Below are 15472 nucleotides of genomic sequence, written 5' to 3' on the forward strand. Positions count from 1 at the left end.
GCGCGTTCTTCCCCTTGTCTCTTGGAAACAGCCCCAGCAAGCAGTATTCAGTGGGCCATAGGTGCATCTGGATACGGCCCTTCTCTACTTTTTCCATCACTGCCCCCCAAAATGTCTGCATCTGCGGGCATGTCCAGAACATGTGCATCATGGCCGCTCCGTCCTGTGCACATTTCGGGCACATCTTACCCTCCTCCCCACTTACGTGTGATAGCCTCTGTCGGGTCATGTACGCCCGGTGTGTTACATACAATTGGGTTGTTTTTAATCTTGCGTTCCTGGAGACTTGTTTGGTGTATGCCAGGACCCTACTCCATTCTGAGTCCATAAACACCCTCCCCGTGTCCACCTCCCATTTGCCTCGTACTTTCAACCGTGTCTCCCGCAAGCTTCCCAGGAACACGTCATACAGCCTGGAGACCGGGTGCCCTCCTTCTGACATGTCATACATGGTGTTAAGTGTTTAATTTGTCTTGATTTTTGCGTAGGAGTCCACCCACCTCCTCCTGATCTTTTGGGTCATCCCCAAATACAACAAAAACTGACCTCCGTGGGTGCCGTAGTCGCTAACCAAGGTGTGGAAATCGATATTCTCCAGCATTGGATCTTTCATGGATTCACATGCTTTGAATATTCCCCGTCGTCAGGCTGGGAATCCCCGGTACATTATATAGACCCTTTCCCGTAGGAAAACTTTTTCGACGCTTATGCGTCCTATCCACCTCGTTTTGTATCATGCGTGCTCGTACCGTCAGGACGTCATGATATAAATACAGGCCCCGCCCCCGCGCTCCCTCAGATTTCAACCGTCTTTCAAAGTAGTGGGATCCTCGTGTTTACTACTAGTGAAAACTAGGTTGTTTTTGTCTGTTTCGCTTCGGCGAAGTTCAAATTCTGGAGAATTATGTCTGGAAAGGCGTTATTTCGCCCGTGTGCAACCTGTGGCCTCAAAAAGGTTTATGAAGGAGACGGCCACATGGACTGTATCTACTGTCTCCACCCGCACCACACGGCGGATACATGTGAGATATGCCAGGGTTTCTCCCAAAAAACCCTTAAGGACCGTAAAAGAAGGCTGGTCGACTGGCTTAATGACGGAGCCGGTGCCTACCCGGCTTCGGAAGTTGGCTCCAAGGCCTCCAGGAGCAAGTCGGAGCCTCCATCGAAGAAGGTACGGCCAGCAGAAATTTGCGCTGAGGACAAGCATAAGGGGAAACATGCTGGATCCTCCTCATCACATAAAAAGCCCTCCTCCTCCTCATCATCTAAGACGGAGAGGCTAGCGCTGTCAAAATCCTCCTCAGGGGACCGTCCCAGGTCTTCCATGAGTCGAGAAGCTTCAGCCGGGAAGTCGGCATCGAAATCGTCGACGAAGTCTAAGGGCTCGACGACGACGACTTGCTCGTCGACCTCGGTGTAATTGACGATGCCTATTACCGTTCAAGCAGCAGCGGTTGGGATTCCTTCGTCGACGGAGACTCAGTCTATGGCTTGGCTGCCTGAGGTCTATGACCCGATCCCCCCTGAGGTCTTACTGCAGCCAGACACGGCCTGCTCGGCGGAAGGGGAAGGTGACATGGTTCTGCAGCCATCGGATTTAGGCTTACGGCCTTCCACGTCGACGGCGACGAGTGCGAGCGGGGGTATGGTACCTATATCATCCACGTTACTGACCCCCCAGACGGTTTTGTCTCTGTATGTGCTTAATACTCTTCAGAAGCTCCTGCAGCGGCTGGATACGCAGCTCCCTCAACCTGGGACGTCATCGTCACTTTTGTCTGTACCTTCCGTCGACGAGCAAACTTGTACGGCTCGCTCGACGACGAAACACCCATCGGCTCCCCAGGCGGTGAAAGATCGTCCTCGAGCTCAGGAGAGTTGTCGGAGTCCGACTCTATACGGGATGACTCGGGGTCAGACATCTCCCTGTCACCGTCGAGGGACCCAACATGGAATTCGGATGTAGAATTAGAGTCTACGAGGAGCCAGACACAGCCATCTCCCCCTGATGATGTGGGAGCCTTCCATGCAATGATGGGGAAAGCTTGTTCCGAATTCGGCTTGATTCCTGAGGAGCAGAAGAAAGACTGTTTCCTTTTTGACTATATGGGTCAAAGTAGAAAATCGGTATTTGCCATCCCAATCCTTGACCACGTGTGGCAAGAAGGTCTCAAGACGATGCGCCATCCGTTCTCGGAACCAGCCATAAAGGGACGTATCGAGAAAAAGTTTAAAGCTCCGGAGTCCACTCCAAAATGTCTAACATCACAGCCTCTGTCTGACTCGGTGGTGTCGGCGGCAGCGGCTAGGAAGGCCAGGGTCCAGCAAAAATGTTCAACGCCACCGGAAAGCGAGGCTAGGAGGCAGGACGCCTTTGGAAAGAAGGTGCTCTCGGTCGGAGCGACGACAGTAAGAGCAGCCAATTCCTTAGCGATCGTGTCACGATATGATAGGGAAATGTGGCACAAATTAGCCCCTATCCTAGAACACCTGCCAGACGAACACCGGAAAGCAGCTATGTTACTGGTGCGGGATGGCGAAGAGGCCTCGAACCACGCTATTAATATCGCAGTTGACCTAGCAGAGTCTGGTTTCAAACAAATCAACCATGGAGTAGTGCTTCGTGGACAAGCGTGGCTCAAATGTACTACTTTCCGTCCTGAAGTACAGTACAAAGTCCTGGACATGCCATGCGAAGGGGAACACCTGTTTGGCGAAAAGGTTGATGAAGCGCTGAAAGGGATGAAAGAAGACACGGATACTGGTAGGTCCCTCGGCGCCCTTCAAACGGGTAGAAATTTTCGCTCTTTTCGCCCCTTCAGGGGTGCTTCTGGAAACTCCCGCTTTGGAGCCTCGAGGGACCGTGGATTTAACAGGCCCTCGTACTCTTCACAAGGGTTCAGACGAGTGTCCCAGTCGGCACGTAGAAGCAGGGACTATCAAGCCTCCAGGCGGCGAGGCTCAGGTCCGTCGTCAACGAAGAACAAGCAAACCAGCAACCAATGACAGCCTTCGGAACGTCCTGGGGGGTCGAGTCTCTCATCACTTCGACCGATGGAAATGCATCACCACAGATCGATGGGTCCTAGACACGATTCGCATGGGTCATGCGCTGCAATTCAAAGACAAGCCTCCGCGTCTTCCGCCTTTATTCTCGACACAGCCCCACCTCCGAATCCTACGACAAGAGGCGGCGCTTATGTTGCGAAAAGGGGCGGTAGAGAGAGTTCCTGTGGCACAGGAAGGACAAGGAGTTTATTCCAGGTTCTTTGTTGTCAAAAAGCCAAACGGCAAATGGAGGCCCATTCTCGACCTGAGGGTACTCAACAAGTGGCTAAAGAGCCTAAAATTCAAAATGCTAAAACTCCAAGAGGTTATCAGGTCGGTGCAACCCATGGATTATCTATCATCACTAGACCTTCAAGACGCTTATTTTCACATCCCAATACGCCCACGACACAGGAGATATTTAAGATTCGTCGTCGGGAGAAAGCATTTTCAGTTCAAGGTCCTCCCGTTCGGGCTCAAGTCCTCCCCCAGGACGTTCACCAAGTGCTTGGCCCCTATAGCAGCCCATTTAAGGAAGGATGGTCATCATGTCTATCCATATCTAGACGACTGGCTGGTCAGAGGTTCATCCAAGGAACAAACATGAGACAGTCTACGAGCCACAATGTCCATCTTACAGGAACTGGGCTTCGCAATAAACTTCAACAAGTCCTCAGTAGAGCCTTCGAGGACCTTGGTCTTTCTAGGAGCGGAGTTTCATACACACACAAGCCTGGTGAAACCATCCAGCGAAAGAATTCAGAAACTTCAAAACAAGGCGTCGGAATGGAGAGGCGGTACCAAGGTCTCAGTGCGCAAGTACATGTCCCTGCTAGGGACCATGTCGTCCTGCATTCCGTTGATAAACAACTGCCGTCTGTTTATGAGGCCTTGCCAGGAATTTCTAGCGGACCGTTGGGCGCAGAGCAGAGGTCGCTGGTCCGACAGACTGGTCGTCGACGAACAACTAGTTCAAGCACTCGGCTGGTGGAGAGTGTCTACTCATCTAACGAAAGGGATGCCTCTACTGGAACCAGAGTTCCAAAAGACGGTGGTGACGGATGCATCGCTGAGTGGATGGGGAGCTCATCTGGATACGTTACAGGTACAAGGCCAGTGGTCTTTGCAGGAGTCCTCCCTGCATATCAACCTGCTAGAACTGAGAGCAGTGCGATGGGCTCTGAAGTCTTTTCTTCCTCAACTGAGGGACTCGGTGGTGCGTGTCATGACGGACAACACCACTACGATGTTCTACTTGAGGAAACAAGGAGGGACACGTTCCAGGTCCCTATCGACGGAGGCACAGAAAATCTGGCATTGGGCCCTGCAACACAACATGCCGGGTAATTCTGGTGGCCCCGTACTGGGCCAGACAGGTGTGGTTTTCAGACCTACTACACTTAGCGGCGGCGGAACCGATGAGATTCCAGAAGACCCCCGACCTTCTGTCTCGACAGGAGGGTGTCGTTTGGCATCACGACCCGGACAGCCTCAAGTTGACGGCCTGGCTCCTGACTTCGCCGAATTTGGTCGGCTAACGATTCCGGAGGACTGTCGGCGTATCCTGCAAGCGGCAAGAGCACCTGTCAATGGTGGAGCTCACCTGTATCTCGGTGTCTGATTCACTGGAGGATAATTCCGATCCGGGTAGTTCTGTTGTCTCTTCGGAATACCCTTTTTTAAAGAAGAGATAGGGTCTGTTTCGGGAATGCGCCACAATGGTTGCTGTTAGGAAACAGACTGCAAGAATTTATGGCACCTTTCCTCTACAGCCCGATATGGGGGAAAAAAGCCAGCGGCATAAAAAAACCCCAGTAGTATTCAACTCTGATAACAGAAAGAGGAGGCGTGTCCGAGTCTTGGTCTTGAGATTCCGCAAACAGTAATTAAACTTTAGGCTGAGCCGGAGAATTCCTAGAATGTTCAGTAGTAGAGGCTGGGCAGGAGTTTCCCAAGTAAGTAGACTGTATAACCAGGAGCTGAAGGATTCACAAAGCACCTGATATCCAGATGGAAGGTAAGTCTGTGACACAGGAGGTTAAGGAGGAGGGGCTTCAAGTAGCCGAACAGACGGAGCGAGTATCACTGAAGGAAATACGAAAGCAAAAGAAGGAATAAAGAAAAGAAGGAAGAAAATGGACCAAGAGAAAAACTCACCGAGCCGTTATGAAACCGGAACCTTAGAAACAGGTATGAACACCGGATATCGTGAAAAAGTAAGCACAGTAGAAAGAGCAGGGGGAAAGAATCGGAGACGGTAAGGCGGTAAAGACGGCAGAAAAAACGCCGGTAGCAAGAAAAGTTATAGAGATAGACCAAGCGGAAGACAGGAATAACACGGAAGGTAACCCAGAGGATTACTAATGAACGAAAGGAGCTGAAAGTCAGGAGGGCAAAGAGGATGGGAATCAGATGGGAAGGCAATGCAGGAGGGGAGAGAAATCCGAGGCTGGAAAACGCTGGGAGCACTGAAGTACAGGGCTACCGTGGAGCGAGGAAACGAAGATAGTTGCAACGCACTGAGGGGGCGTGGCTAACCTCGTTATGAATGTTCCGAAACGTAACTACTAGAACGGCGCTGGAGGTGCCGTAATGTGTAGTTTAATGGTGCTTCCATCGGGACCAAAACTTCCAGCCTCCAGCCCTCATGACAGCACCTTCCACAAACGCCTCATACGCGTACAAATGGAAAAGTTTCTGTCAATGGTGTGAGGATCAACCAGGTTTGGCCCCGCAATCGATTAAGCCGGAACAGCTCCTTCCATACTTGCTGTTATTAGCTCAAAAGGGCCTGTCGGTGTCGTCAATAAAAGTACACCTAGCAGCCATTTCCAGGTTTACTCGTCGACGGCACTCGGCACCATTGTTCAGCGACCGCCTGATTAAGCACTTCCTTAAAGGCCTCTTTCGGAGTTTCCCTCCAGAGAAGAAATTTCCACCGGAGTGGAGCCTCAATCTGGTCTTAACGTCTCTTATGAAACCTCCTTTTGAGCCAATGTCATCATCGTCTCTAAAGTTTCTGTCGTGGAAATTGGCCTTCCTGGTGGCCATCACTTCAGCCCGACGTATTTCAGAAGTTCAGGCTCTAATGGTAGACCCCCATACTTACGATTTTTCAAGACCCAGGTAGTCCTAGCCACTAACCCACAGTTCATACCAAAAGCTCCTTCGGTGTTCCATAAACACTCTTCTATTGTGTTGCCTACGTTTTTTCCGGAGCCATGCTCGGGAGCGGAGCGCATGCTACACACATTGGATGTAAAAAGGGCTCTCAAGTTTTATCTTCATCGTACGCAACCGTTCAGAGAAACGAGACAGCTGTTCGTGGCCTATGGTTTGGGTGCTAGAGGAAAAGCCATTTCAAAGCAAGGACTATCAAGATGGGTGTCATCTACCATTTCGTACTGCCATTCCAGGGCAGGGAAGCCTCTTCTACGACGGCCAAGAGCTCATTCAACTAGAGCAGCGGCATCGTCGACGGCACTGTGGGCTGGAGTCCCTCTAGGGGACATCTGCATGGCGGCTACCTGGGCGGCTACACACACCTTTACCCGCCATTACTGCCTGTCGCAGCAACATGCCGAAGACACCCGGATGGGACAGGCGGTGCTTCGACACCTATTCCAATAAGGTAAGCCCCGGCTGCGGGGTTGCATCCTGTGGAATTTATGACTGTATGTGGTTCGTTTTCCTATGTTAACTATTACTGATGTATACATGATCATAGGTAACGGCCTTTGCGAAGAAAGTATATGGGTTTGCATGCACGCCTCCTCTTGGGGGTGGTACTGCTATGTAATCTATTCAAAGCATGTGAATCCATGAAAGATCCAATGCTGGAGAAGGGAATAGTTTCTTACCTGTAACTCCATTTCTCCAGCATTGGTATCTTTCATGGATTCACATGCGCCCACCTGCCTCCCCTGAACATGCAAACCGGTTTCCCCCACTACTTTGGGGGCCGAAATCTGAGGGAGCGCGGGGGCGGGGCCTGTATTTATATCATGACGTCCTGACGGTACGGGCACGCATGATACAAAACGAGGTGGATAGGACGCTTAAGCGTCGAAAAAGTTTTCCTACGGGAAAGGGTCTATATAATGTACCGGGGATTCCCAGCCTGACGACGGGGAATATTCAAAGCATGTGAATCCATGAAAGATACCAATGCTGGAGAAATGGAGTTACAGGTAAGAAACTATTCCCATATCAACCTCCCAGATCAAGTCCCCCACTATGGCCACCACCCCTTTGTCTTCCCACTTTTTTTTATAATTTCCAACCGCACCCCGCTGCTCTCTGATGAGTCCACTCAGGGGGACATGCACTGAGCAGGCTGTGAAGAGGTAATTTAACAAAGTTCTGTGTGTGTGTGGAAAAAAAAGAACAAGGAGCAGAAAAGAAAAACTAGAAGGAAATACTCTGTTAAAGTAGGAGCGGTTAGATGGGAATGATTGTCTTACTCGGGTAAAGAATCAGCTAGAAGGGACCCGCGCTGCTGAGGTAATTTGAGAAAGGTTGTTCATCCTTTTAATTGGCATCTGAGAATGTCAATATGCAATTGCTGCTTCTGTTTCAATCAAAAACGTTCCTTTTCTTTCAGCCTGCAGAACTGCCACATTGGCATCTATTCCCACATCATACGTAAGCCCATATTAAATCACATCAGCAGCACTCTTCTCAAGCTATGCCATGCGAATCAAAGAATAAGAACCTGCATATATAAACTAAACTGAATGAAATTATCACGTTATTTCTCTGTAGCAATGGATCACAAAGCAGTGGGAAATATGTAAATTGCCTTTCTTTCATCGCAACTCCAAAACAGCTCTGGTTAAACTTGTTTCATGACGTTTGAGGTTAAGAACCTAAACGTTGTTTGTAACCGTTGGGAAAGATCACTGGATTAGAGTGGTAGGCAGGAATAATGTGTCAAGGATAGCAAAACTGACTTGGGTGCCTTCAGAGAGAGAACCTTCAGTCACAAATAAGAGGGAAATAATCATTGTTACAGGTAATTATTTGAGCTTTCTCAGACACCAAACATGTGCCAGTTAACTGTTGTTGCCGATTCAATTTATTGCATGGTTTTCTGTGCTAATTTTCATAAATATATCACAGGTGTTCCCCAGCAGCCTGGCACAGTGTTAGAAGCATTGCAACAGAGAATGGAAAAGTATAAGTCTGCAGCGGAGCAGGCCAAGGCTAGCGGGGATGAAAGAAAAGCCAGAATGCATGAAAGAATAGCCAAGGTTTGTTAATACAACTGCAGCTTTTGTAGACATCTCTCGTGTGCGTCTACTACACTATCATGCTTTCTATGTCTACTAATGCAAAGGATTCTCATGTTTAGTTTTGTATTACACCTTCTTTTCACTTCAGATATTTGCCTTCTCTGCCTGTGTGTGTGAGTGAGTGGGCCTTGTACTGGCTCGTAAAACATTCTAAGATGAATTTGCAGACATCCCAAAGGTGCATTGACTTTGTTCTTGGGACCCTAAAATTCCACACGTTTGACCAATGCGCTGCAATGTACAATATTAAGACGGTGATCTTTTTTTATATTAAGACACTGTAGGCAAAAGGTTTGCAAAAAAGAAAGAAAAGAAAAAAGACCAAGAGATCTCCATTAATCACTAAGTTAGTTTAATGGACTAATATTTTGTATTTTGTTTAAACTAAGCTATTCATGTTTACATTTACAATGTTCTTTAACTGTAGCAATACCAAGATGCCATCAGAGCCCAGAAAGCAGGAAGAAAGGTTAATTTTGAAGAGTTACCAATTCCACCTGGTAAGTATGCAAAACATATATTAAAATGCCCTAAATTTTCTTGCCAGTTAGAATGTCTGCTTGTATCCTTATGGTAAAAAACAAAATGGTTGGTAAATGAAATAGTGGTCTGGGGGCGGAATTGCTGAGAATGGTGCCAGCAGCTCTAGGTCCCATGAGCAAACATATTATCAACCTAAGAAAAATACCTTATCTTGGGATCTGAATTATAAGTGTTTAGCTTATTAGTCATACCAAAGAAAGGGAAAGCCGCTGCAAGTGGCAAGACCGCACTCCCTGGACTGAGTGGCCAAAAAAATATCACAAATGCCGGCAAACAATTAATTAGGCATGTTTATTGAAAATCACAGGACATCATGAAAAAAGGGTAACAAGGTACCGAAAGGTCCTGGTGCTGCGTTTCGCACGTCAATAGTGCTTGATCACACAAAGAGACGGTCGGCAAAGAGGTGATTACATACAATACGATCCCACTTCCGTTTCTACCATAGTGCACAGTAGTGGTAGAACATATGGCATGCACTGCAGGCAGACATCTTAGAATGGTGTGTCCATAAATCGAGTACAGCACAATGATGCACACAGCACAGTATTTATTACCTGTTGAAAACAAAAGCATACACCAAATATATTGTTACATCATTAAGTGGTTATAAGGAGTGAATGCCCCAATTAATACTGATCACATGAATGAGAGATCTTACAATGGTGTGTCCATAAATCTAATACAGCACACTGATGTACACAGCACATTATTGCCTGTTGAAAATGAAAGTATACATTAAATACATTGTTGCACCATGAAGTGGAGTTGTAAGGAGCAAGTGCCCCAATTAATACTGATCACATTAATGACAAGTCGAAATGTGTTACCACATCCACTTATACATGATTTACGACCAATACGAATGACATAAAATGCAAGTGCTTGCATCAATGAATGTAATAAAGTGCATGATGAGGAGCATATAATGGAAAGTTCATGTGCATCTAGCAATGAATGTCAGAAACCCGATTTAAATGTCAGCAAAAAACCATCTAAAGTGCAAAATGCAGATAATAACTGCAAAGACCCCCGCAACAGTGGAATCACTTCAATATACTTACAGTTCTCTCTAAGGACCTGATTCATGATGGACGTGTTTTATAATGGCTCAATCTCATAGGAAAATGTTACATGAATCAGGCCCTAAATTGGCATCCACATCCACAATTGCATGAAAAACCAAATGCAAATAACATAAAGTGCATGTACTTTCAGCAGCAGATGAATTAAAGTGCATTTGCATATACAACAGCAGATACCATGAAGTGCATGTGCTTAAAACCACAATAAAGAAAACTGGAAACCTGACTTAAAAATCTACCATAAAGCATGTAAAATGCAAATATCAAATAACCGAAGAAACACCAGCAATATACAAATATAGATACCACATCAGTAAGGATCCAATAAAGTGCATATTCATGTAGCAGCATTATAGATAAAAAAAGTTCTAACAAATGAGGCACCCACACGTTCGAAAAGGATTCAAGTCCTAGGTATCAACAATCATCCTTATGGGAAAGTGAACCCATATAGTCTAGCATATTGGACCTGGCCAGCTGGTGTTGTGGCAAGGAGCAGTGCGCAGCAACAGGCGATTCAGCCTGGCGTCGCCAGGAGATACTAACAAGCACCAAGAACTAATAAAATAAAAGTGCAGTACAGTAACTAGTCAGTTAAACAAACGGGCCTCCCCGCGGGCAAAAGCTAGACAGCTATGGCTGGAATGGTATGTTGTACCTTATAGAATGATAACGGATGTCAACACATAACTTATTATACTCACGTGATACCCCAGGGCCATGCCATGTGGTAACCATAAAGTGCTAATGCAAAATAAACATTCCATACAAGAAATACTCCATACAATAAATTGCTGATCTTTCTTATCACAGCAAATGAAAACTTGCTAACAACTGCACACCATGGAAATAGAGGAAGGACCATACCAGTATTTGTAACCTGACTAATAGCCAACCGGGTCATGGTTCTTACACAATAAACATAATAAAAAATAGTTTAAAATATTGTAGCAGATTAGCAGCAAACCCACGTGCAGGCTAAACAAATATTAGACAACAAACTCATGGCAATGCATTCACACACCAATAAACATGTAGAGATCCTTGTCAATATTGTGTCCATGTGGAACCTTAGGGTCCAAATCAAAAATGAATTTAGTCTTGAGTTGATAGACTTTCAAAGTCCTTTCGCCCACTGCAGGAATGGATGGGCACGTGGTTCACCCCAAAGAAAGTGAATAACTGAAAATTACTTGCATGATGCTTGAAATGCTTAGCCATGGGGTATGATGAATCAAGTGTCTTAATGGCTCTAAGATGTTGGAGAAACCTGATTTTGAGCTTACGTGTCGTACTACCCACATACCATTTAATACATGAACAGTTTAGCACATAAACCGCAAATGTTGTGTTACGAGTAATTAAATGTTGTATGGCACGGGGTATGGCGTATGGCAAGTACAGGGTGCAAAAATATTTCCTGAGGGGTAGCATGGGGACATACTTTGCATTTGTGACACTTGGAAAAATGCACTGGAAATTTAGATAACCACTTGCTACGTACCAAAGACCTATTGTTCGGTGAGAGGAAACTTTCAACCAATGTGTCTCAATTTGCAACGATGGTGAGCGTCTAAATATGAGACATGGGGCCTCATTACAAGTATGGAGGTAGCCATGCCGCTTTTAGCGGCATGGCTACCCCCATACCGGGTACTGGGTCCGGGTTCCCTGAATGGGGAAATACCGGGCCATTCCGACCTTGGAGGGCCCGGTATTTCCCCATTCAAGGAACCCGGATTGGTACATCCCCATTCCCATTGAGCCCCCATAGGGCTCAGCGGGAATGGGGAGGATGCTAACAACGGGCTTGTTAATGACGGGCCCGTTGTTAGCATCCTGGTCTGATCGCAGGACCCGCTAATGACGCCAGGTCTTACCAAGCATCCTTAGCGGGACCCACGAGCAGACCTCGTAATGAGGCGGTAGGGAGTTAACAACGCCAGCAGCTCTACCGGCGCTGTTAACCCCCTACCGCTGGGTCGTAATGAGGCCCATGGTCCAAGAGAGAGCCGATGAGCTAAATCCTTATAAATTCTGATGATCTGCCAATGTCTCTGAATAATCTTTCTTATACTCTGGGATGCTGTGCAATAAGTAACAATAAGGCAGGGGTCATCATTGATTTTTTAAATCATATTTAACAAGTGATCCCTCTTAAGTTCTCTTGCTTTAATAAATGCCTTCTCGATAACACCTTTGGAGTAACCACGGGAGAGAACAACATTTTGAGAAGCCTCAGAACAAGAATTGTCATATTGGGTTAAATCTGAACAATTTCTATGAAACAGTACACGTTCCTCATAGGGTATACTGTTCTTGCAACTTACTGGATGGCTACTCATTGCTTGTAGCAGGAGACTGGAACTGATTGATTTTTTTGTACACACGTGTGAATCCCATTTACGCAATTGTAACTTTGACTTCAGGATACACAATCTCAGAGGTGCTACATTTCTAAAAACAAAACAAATTGACGGTGTTACAATTAATCTTTTTCACAAAATCCACCCAGTCTGACTCAGTACCCTGCCATATAATTTGCAGGCATTGACCTCAACAGAATGGTTGATGGAAGTATATAACTATACAAAACCAAGTGTTGCCAACATCAAACCACCCTCCCATAGAACTTCATTAATGTGTTGCAAAAAATCCTTGGTATCCCTAAGAAATGAAGGCAACACAGAAACAAAATAAAGTTTCATCGACAAAACGGTACATATTTTCCAACAAAGAACCTGGTAACGTGACAATGGGTCTTCCAGGTAGCCGTACCAGAGATTTGTGAATTTTGGGTAGAACAGAAATGGTAGGAACAATAAAGGAAGAAGGAATCAAAAATGTACATGTGTCATCATGCAGAATACCTAACTCGAGCCATTTATTGGCGAATGACGCCAATTTCATTGGCGAGTGCCGGCTCTCACGATAGTTGAAGGTAACATGTATGATCCTTTAAATGACGAAAGACTTCTGCCACGTAACTTTCACGATCCTAATCAACAATATTGGATCCCTTATCCGATGGATTTATAATGATCTGAGTCATATTTTGTATTCATTGTAAGGACTCCAATGGTGGCTTAGTCAGATTGCGTAATGTCAAACATGCAGATGACAATCGTAATTTACGTACGTCTGCGATGCATAGAACTTATTATTTATATGTTAAAAGTCTAAAACTGTCTAAATCAGAAAACTGAACTTTTCTGCGATGTCTTTCATCTTCACATCTTTTCTTTTCTTTTAGAAATTTTGTAAAAATCGCTTTCGCCGATTATAAACTCGTAATAAAAAAAATAAAAAATAATAATAATATTGTTGCTGAATGGTTCTGCCCATGTTAAAAAATAAATTGGCAAACTCCTCTGTCCTGCCTACCTAATCCTTAATCCTGCAATCCATTCTCAACTGAATCTCACACACAACACTGATCTATGAACAACACTTTTCATTCAAAAGGCCCCTGCCACAAACACATTCTGTGTTAAGTGCTCAGTTACTCCAGGGGGCTATGTCTGCACTATATCTATTGATTACTCCAGTTTATGTTTTGCTTATAGGTTCTAATGCTTCATTAAGTAGATTGTGGGATTACATTTGAGAACATCATATTTAAGTTGCTTACATTTTTTTTTATATGGTGTCGTATCAACTGGTAAGACTACTAAGTATATCGAAAATGTGTCTACAGTTTTCAAGATTTGTTTGTGTGATGTCATATATCTCACATTTTATTTTGTTTAACTGCCCAATAGTAACACATGATTTCATTGTTTTTTAGGATTTCCTCCCATTCCTGGTATGGAGACCACAGGAGGTGATACCACAGTGGCTGGAGTTCTGGAAGCCGCCTCTAAGCTAGCTACTGCTGAGGTTAAAGAAAATGATGATGATGATGAGGACGACGATGGCGATGAGGTTTGTTGAGCTGGAAAAATAATGTGTAGCACATATTGGTTTAATAAAAATTAATGTTTAAAATAGAGAGATCTATGAACAAAAAGTTGGATTATTCAGCTAAAGGCATATTTAAAAACACCTTTTCTAGGACTCTTTGATATACTTTATGAATCTCTATGTTGGAGTGGGTAACCTGACTTGATCTATTGCTTCATGGAACGTCATGGCACCAACCGACCTCAAGCATGTATTTTTCCTTTTATAAGTACACAAGAAGCACAATAACTACATCTTAAACCCTGCCCAAAGTGGAAAGGATCATTATATGTCCACCCATATTTTATTTTAGTAGGGTTTATTGTACAATTCCGAAGAGCAACAATCAAAACAAGGCAATGCATTTAACAGAACACTGTTAAGAAATAAATATGTTAGTAGTGAAACATAATTCTGGGTTAGCAGTGGCCTACCCCACATAGGTAAGGACAATGATATTTCATAAAATGTCAATGAAAACTATTGTCGATTATGTCATCCTGCATTCATTTGGTGCCAAATGCACACTTGTTTATCAGGTGACCTCAGTAATGGATTAATAGTTGATGGTTCCAGAATCAGGTGGAGTAAGTTTAATTGGAGGATTCTAGTGATTTGTCTATCTCACAAAAAGAATTACAAGGGTGAAACTACACAAAATTAGAAAAGGAAGAAGTTTCAAAGTTTCGTTCCTGAACTGTGCATAACAAAAGGTGCATATGTTATGGTGATGGGAGCATAAATGAATAATAATAATAATACTAATATTACAATTTGAAATAAATAGCTTTTCATTCTGGATTCCTTTGTTTCTAGACTATAACAGTGTTCTACTACTCAGTTTAATGTTAGCTAATTTATCACCATCACAAAGTTGAAGGACTGAGTTGCTCTTTCAGCAATTTGATCCTGCGACTGTGGATTGTCCATATATCTTAGAAGTGCCTGCTCAGCTTGCTCAGTTAAATTACCATAGGAACTGCAACTTGACAGGCAGTTAGCTCCACATATGTGTGCTGAAGTTAGAAACTGTTTGATTATCACTAAAGGCTTTTTACCAACACGTATGCAACAATATATTCTTGATAAAACCGGACAACATAACAGCATTATTGTAATGGATACTATTTCCGCTGAAGATTCATTATCGTTGAAATGTCCAGAATGCAGGTTGTGGTCACAGAAATTATTAAATTGCACTAGCAAGGTTACAGGTGGTGCCCCCCACTACCCATTTCTGCAAGTACATGCCTCACATCCTCTAAATGAAGTGGCAGTGCCCAACGTCTAAGGGGCACCACTTTCCCTGAGCCTAACTGTGTCTTATCTGATGCCACAGATTATAGGAATTGGAAACAAGCGTGGAGTTACTGTCTCCAGCGGTCAAATAAGTTCAAATTTACTTTCTTGTATTTTTATTACAATTGACTGCTCTAAATTATTTGATCAAAATGAGCAAAAATCCTTTAGGGCTTAAGGATTGAAGCAAGTGTAAACATATGATATCCATTACAGACACCAATGACCGATTAATGTGGTTCCTTGCCACCATTCCCGAAA

At 44.7% G+C, this 15472-nt stretch overlaps 1 protein-coding gene across 1 annotated transcript in view; it reads left to right on the forward strand.

Annotated features, from left to right (window-relative positions):
- CC2D1B (coiled-coil and C2 domain containing 1B) overlaps positions 1 to 15472 on the forward strand; it is a 2515186-nt gene that overhangs the window by 1144436 nt on the left and 1355278 nt on the right. The window contains exons 11-13 of the mRNA XM_069642198.1: positions 8170 to 8300; positions 8770 to 8842; positions 13758 to 13894. Coding sequence (XP_069498299.1) covers positions 8170 to 8300; positions 8770 to 8842; positions 13758 to 13894 — 341 coding nt within the window. The remainder of the gene's footprint in view (positions 1 to 8169; positions 8301 to 8769; positions 8843 to 13757; positions 13895 to 15472) is intronic.

This window comes from Ambystoma mexicanum, chromosome 1q (assembly GCF_040938575.1).
Source record: "Ambystoma mexicanum isolate Mex_15411 chromosome 1q, UKY_AmexF1_1, whole genome shotgun sequence".
Lineage (NCBI taxonomy): Eukaryota > Metazoa > Chordata > Amphibia > Caudata > Ambystomatidae > Ambystoma > Ambystoma mexicanum.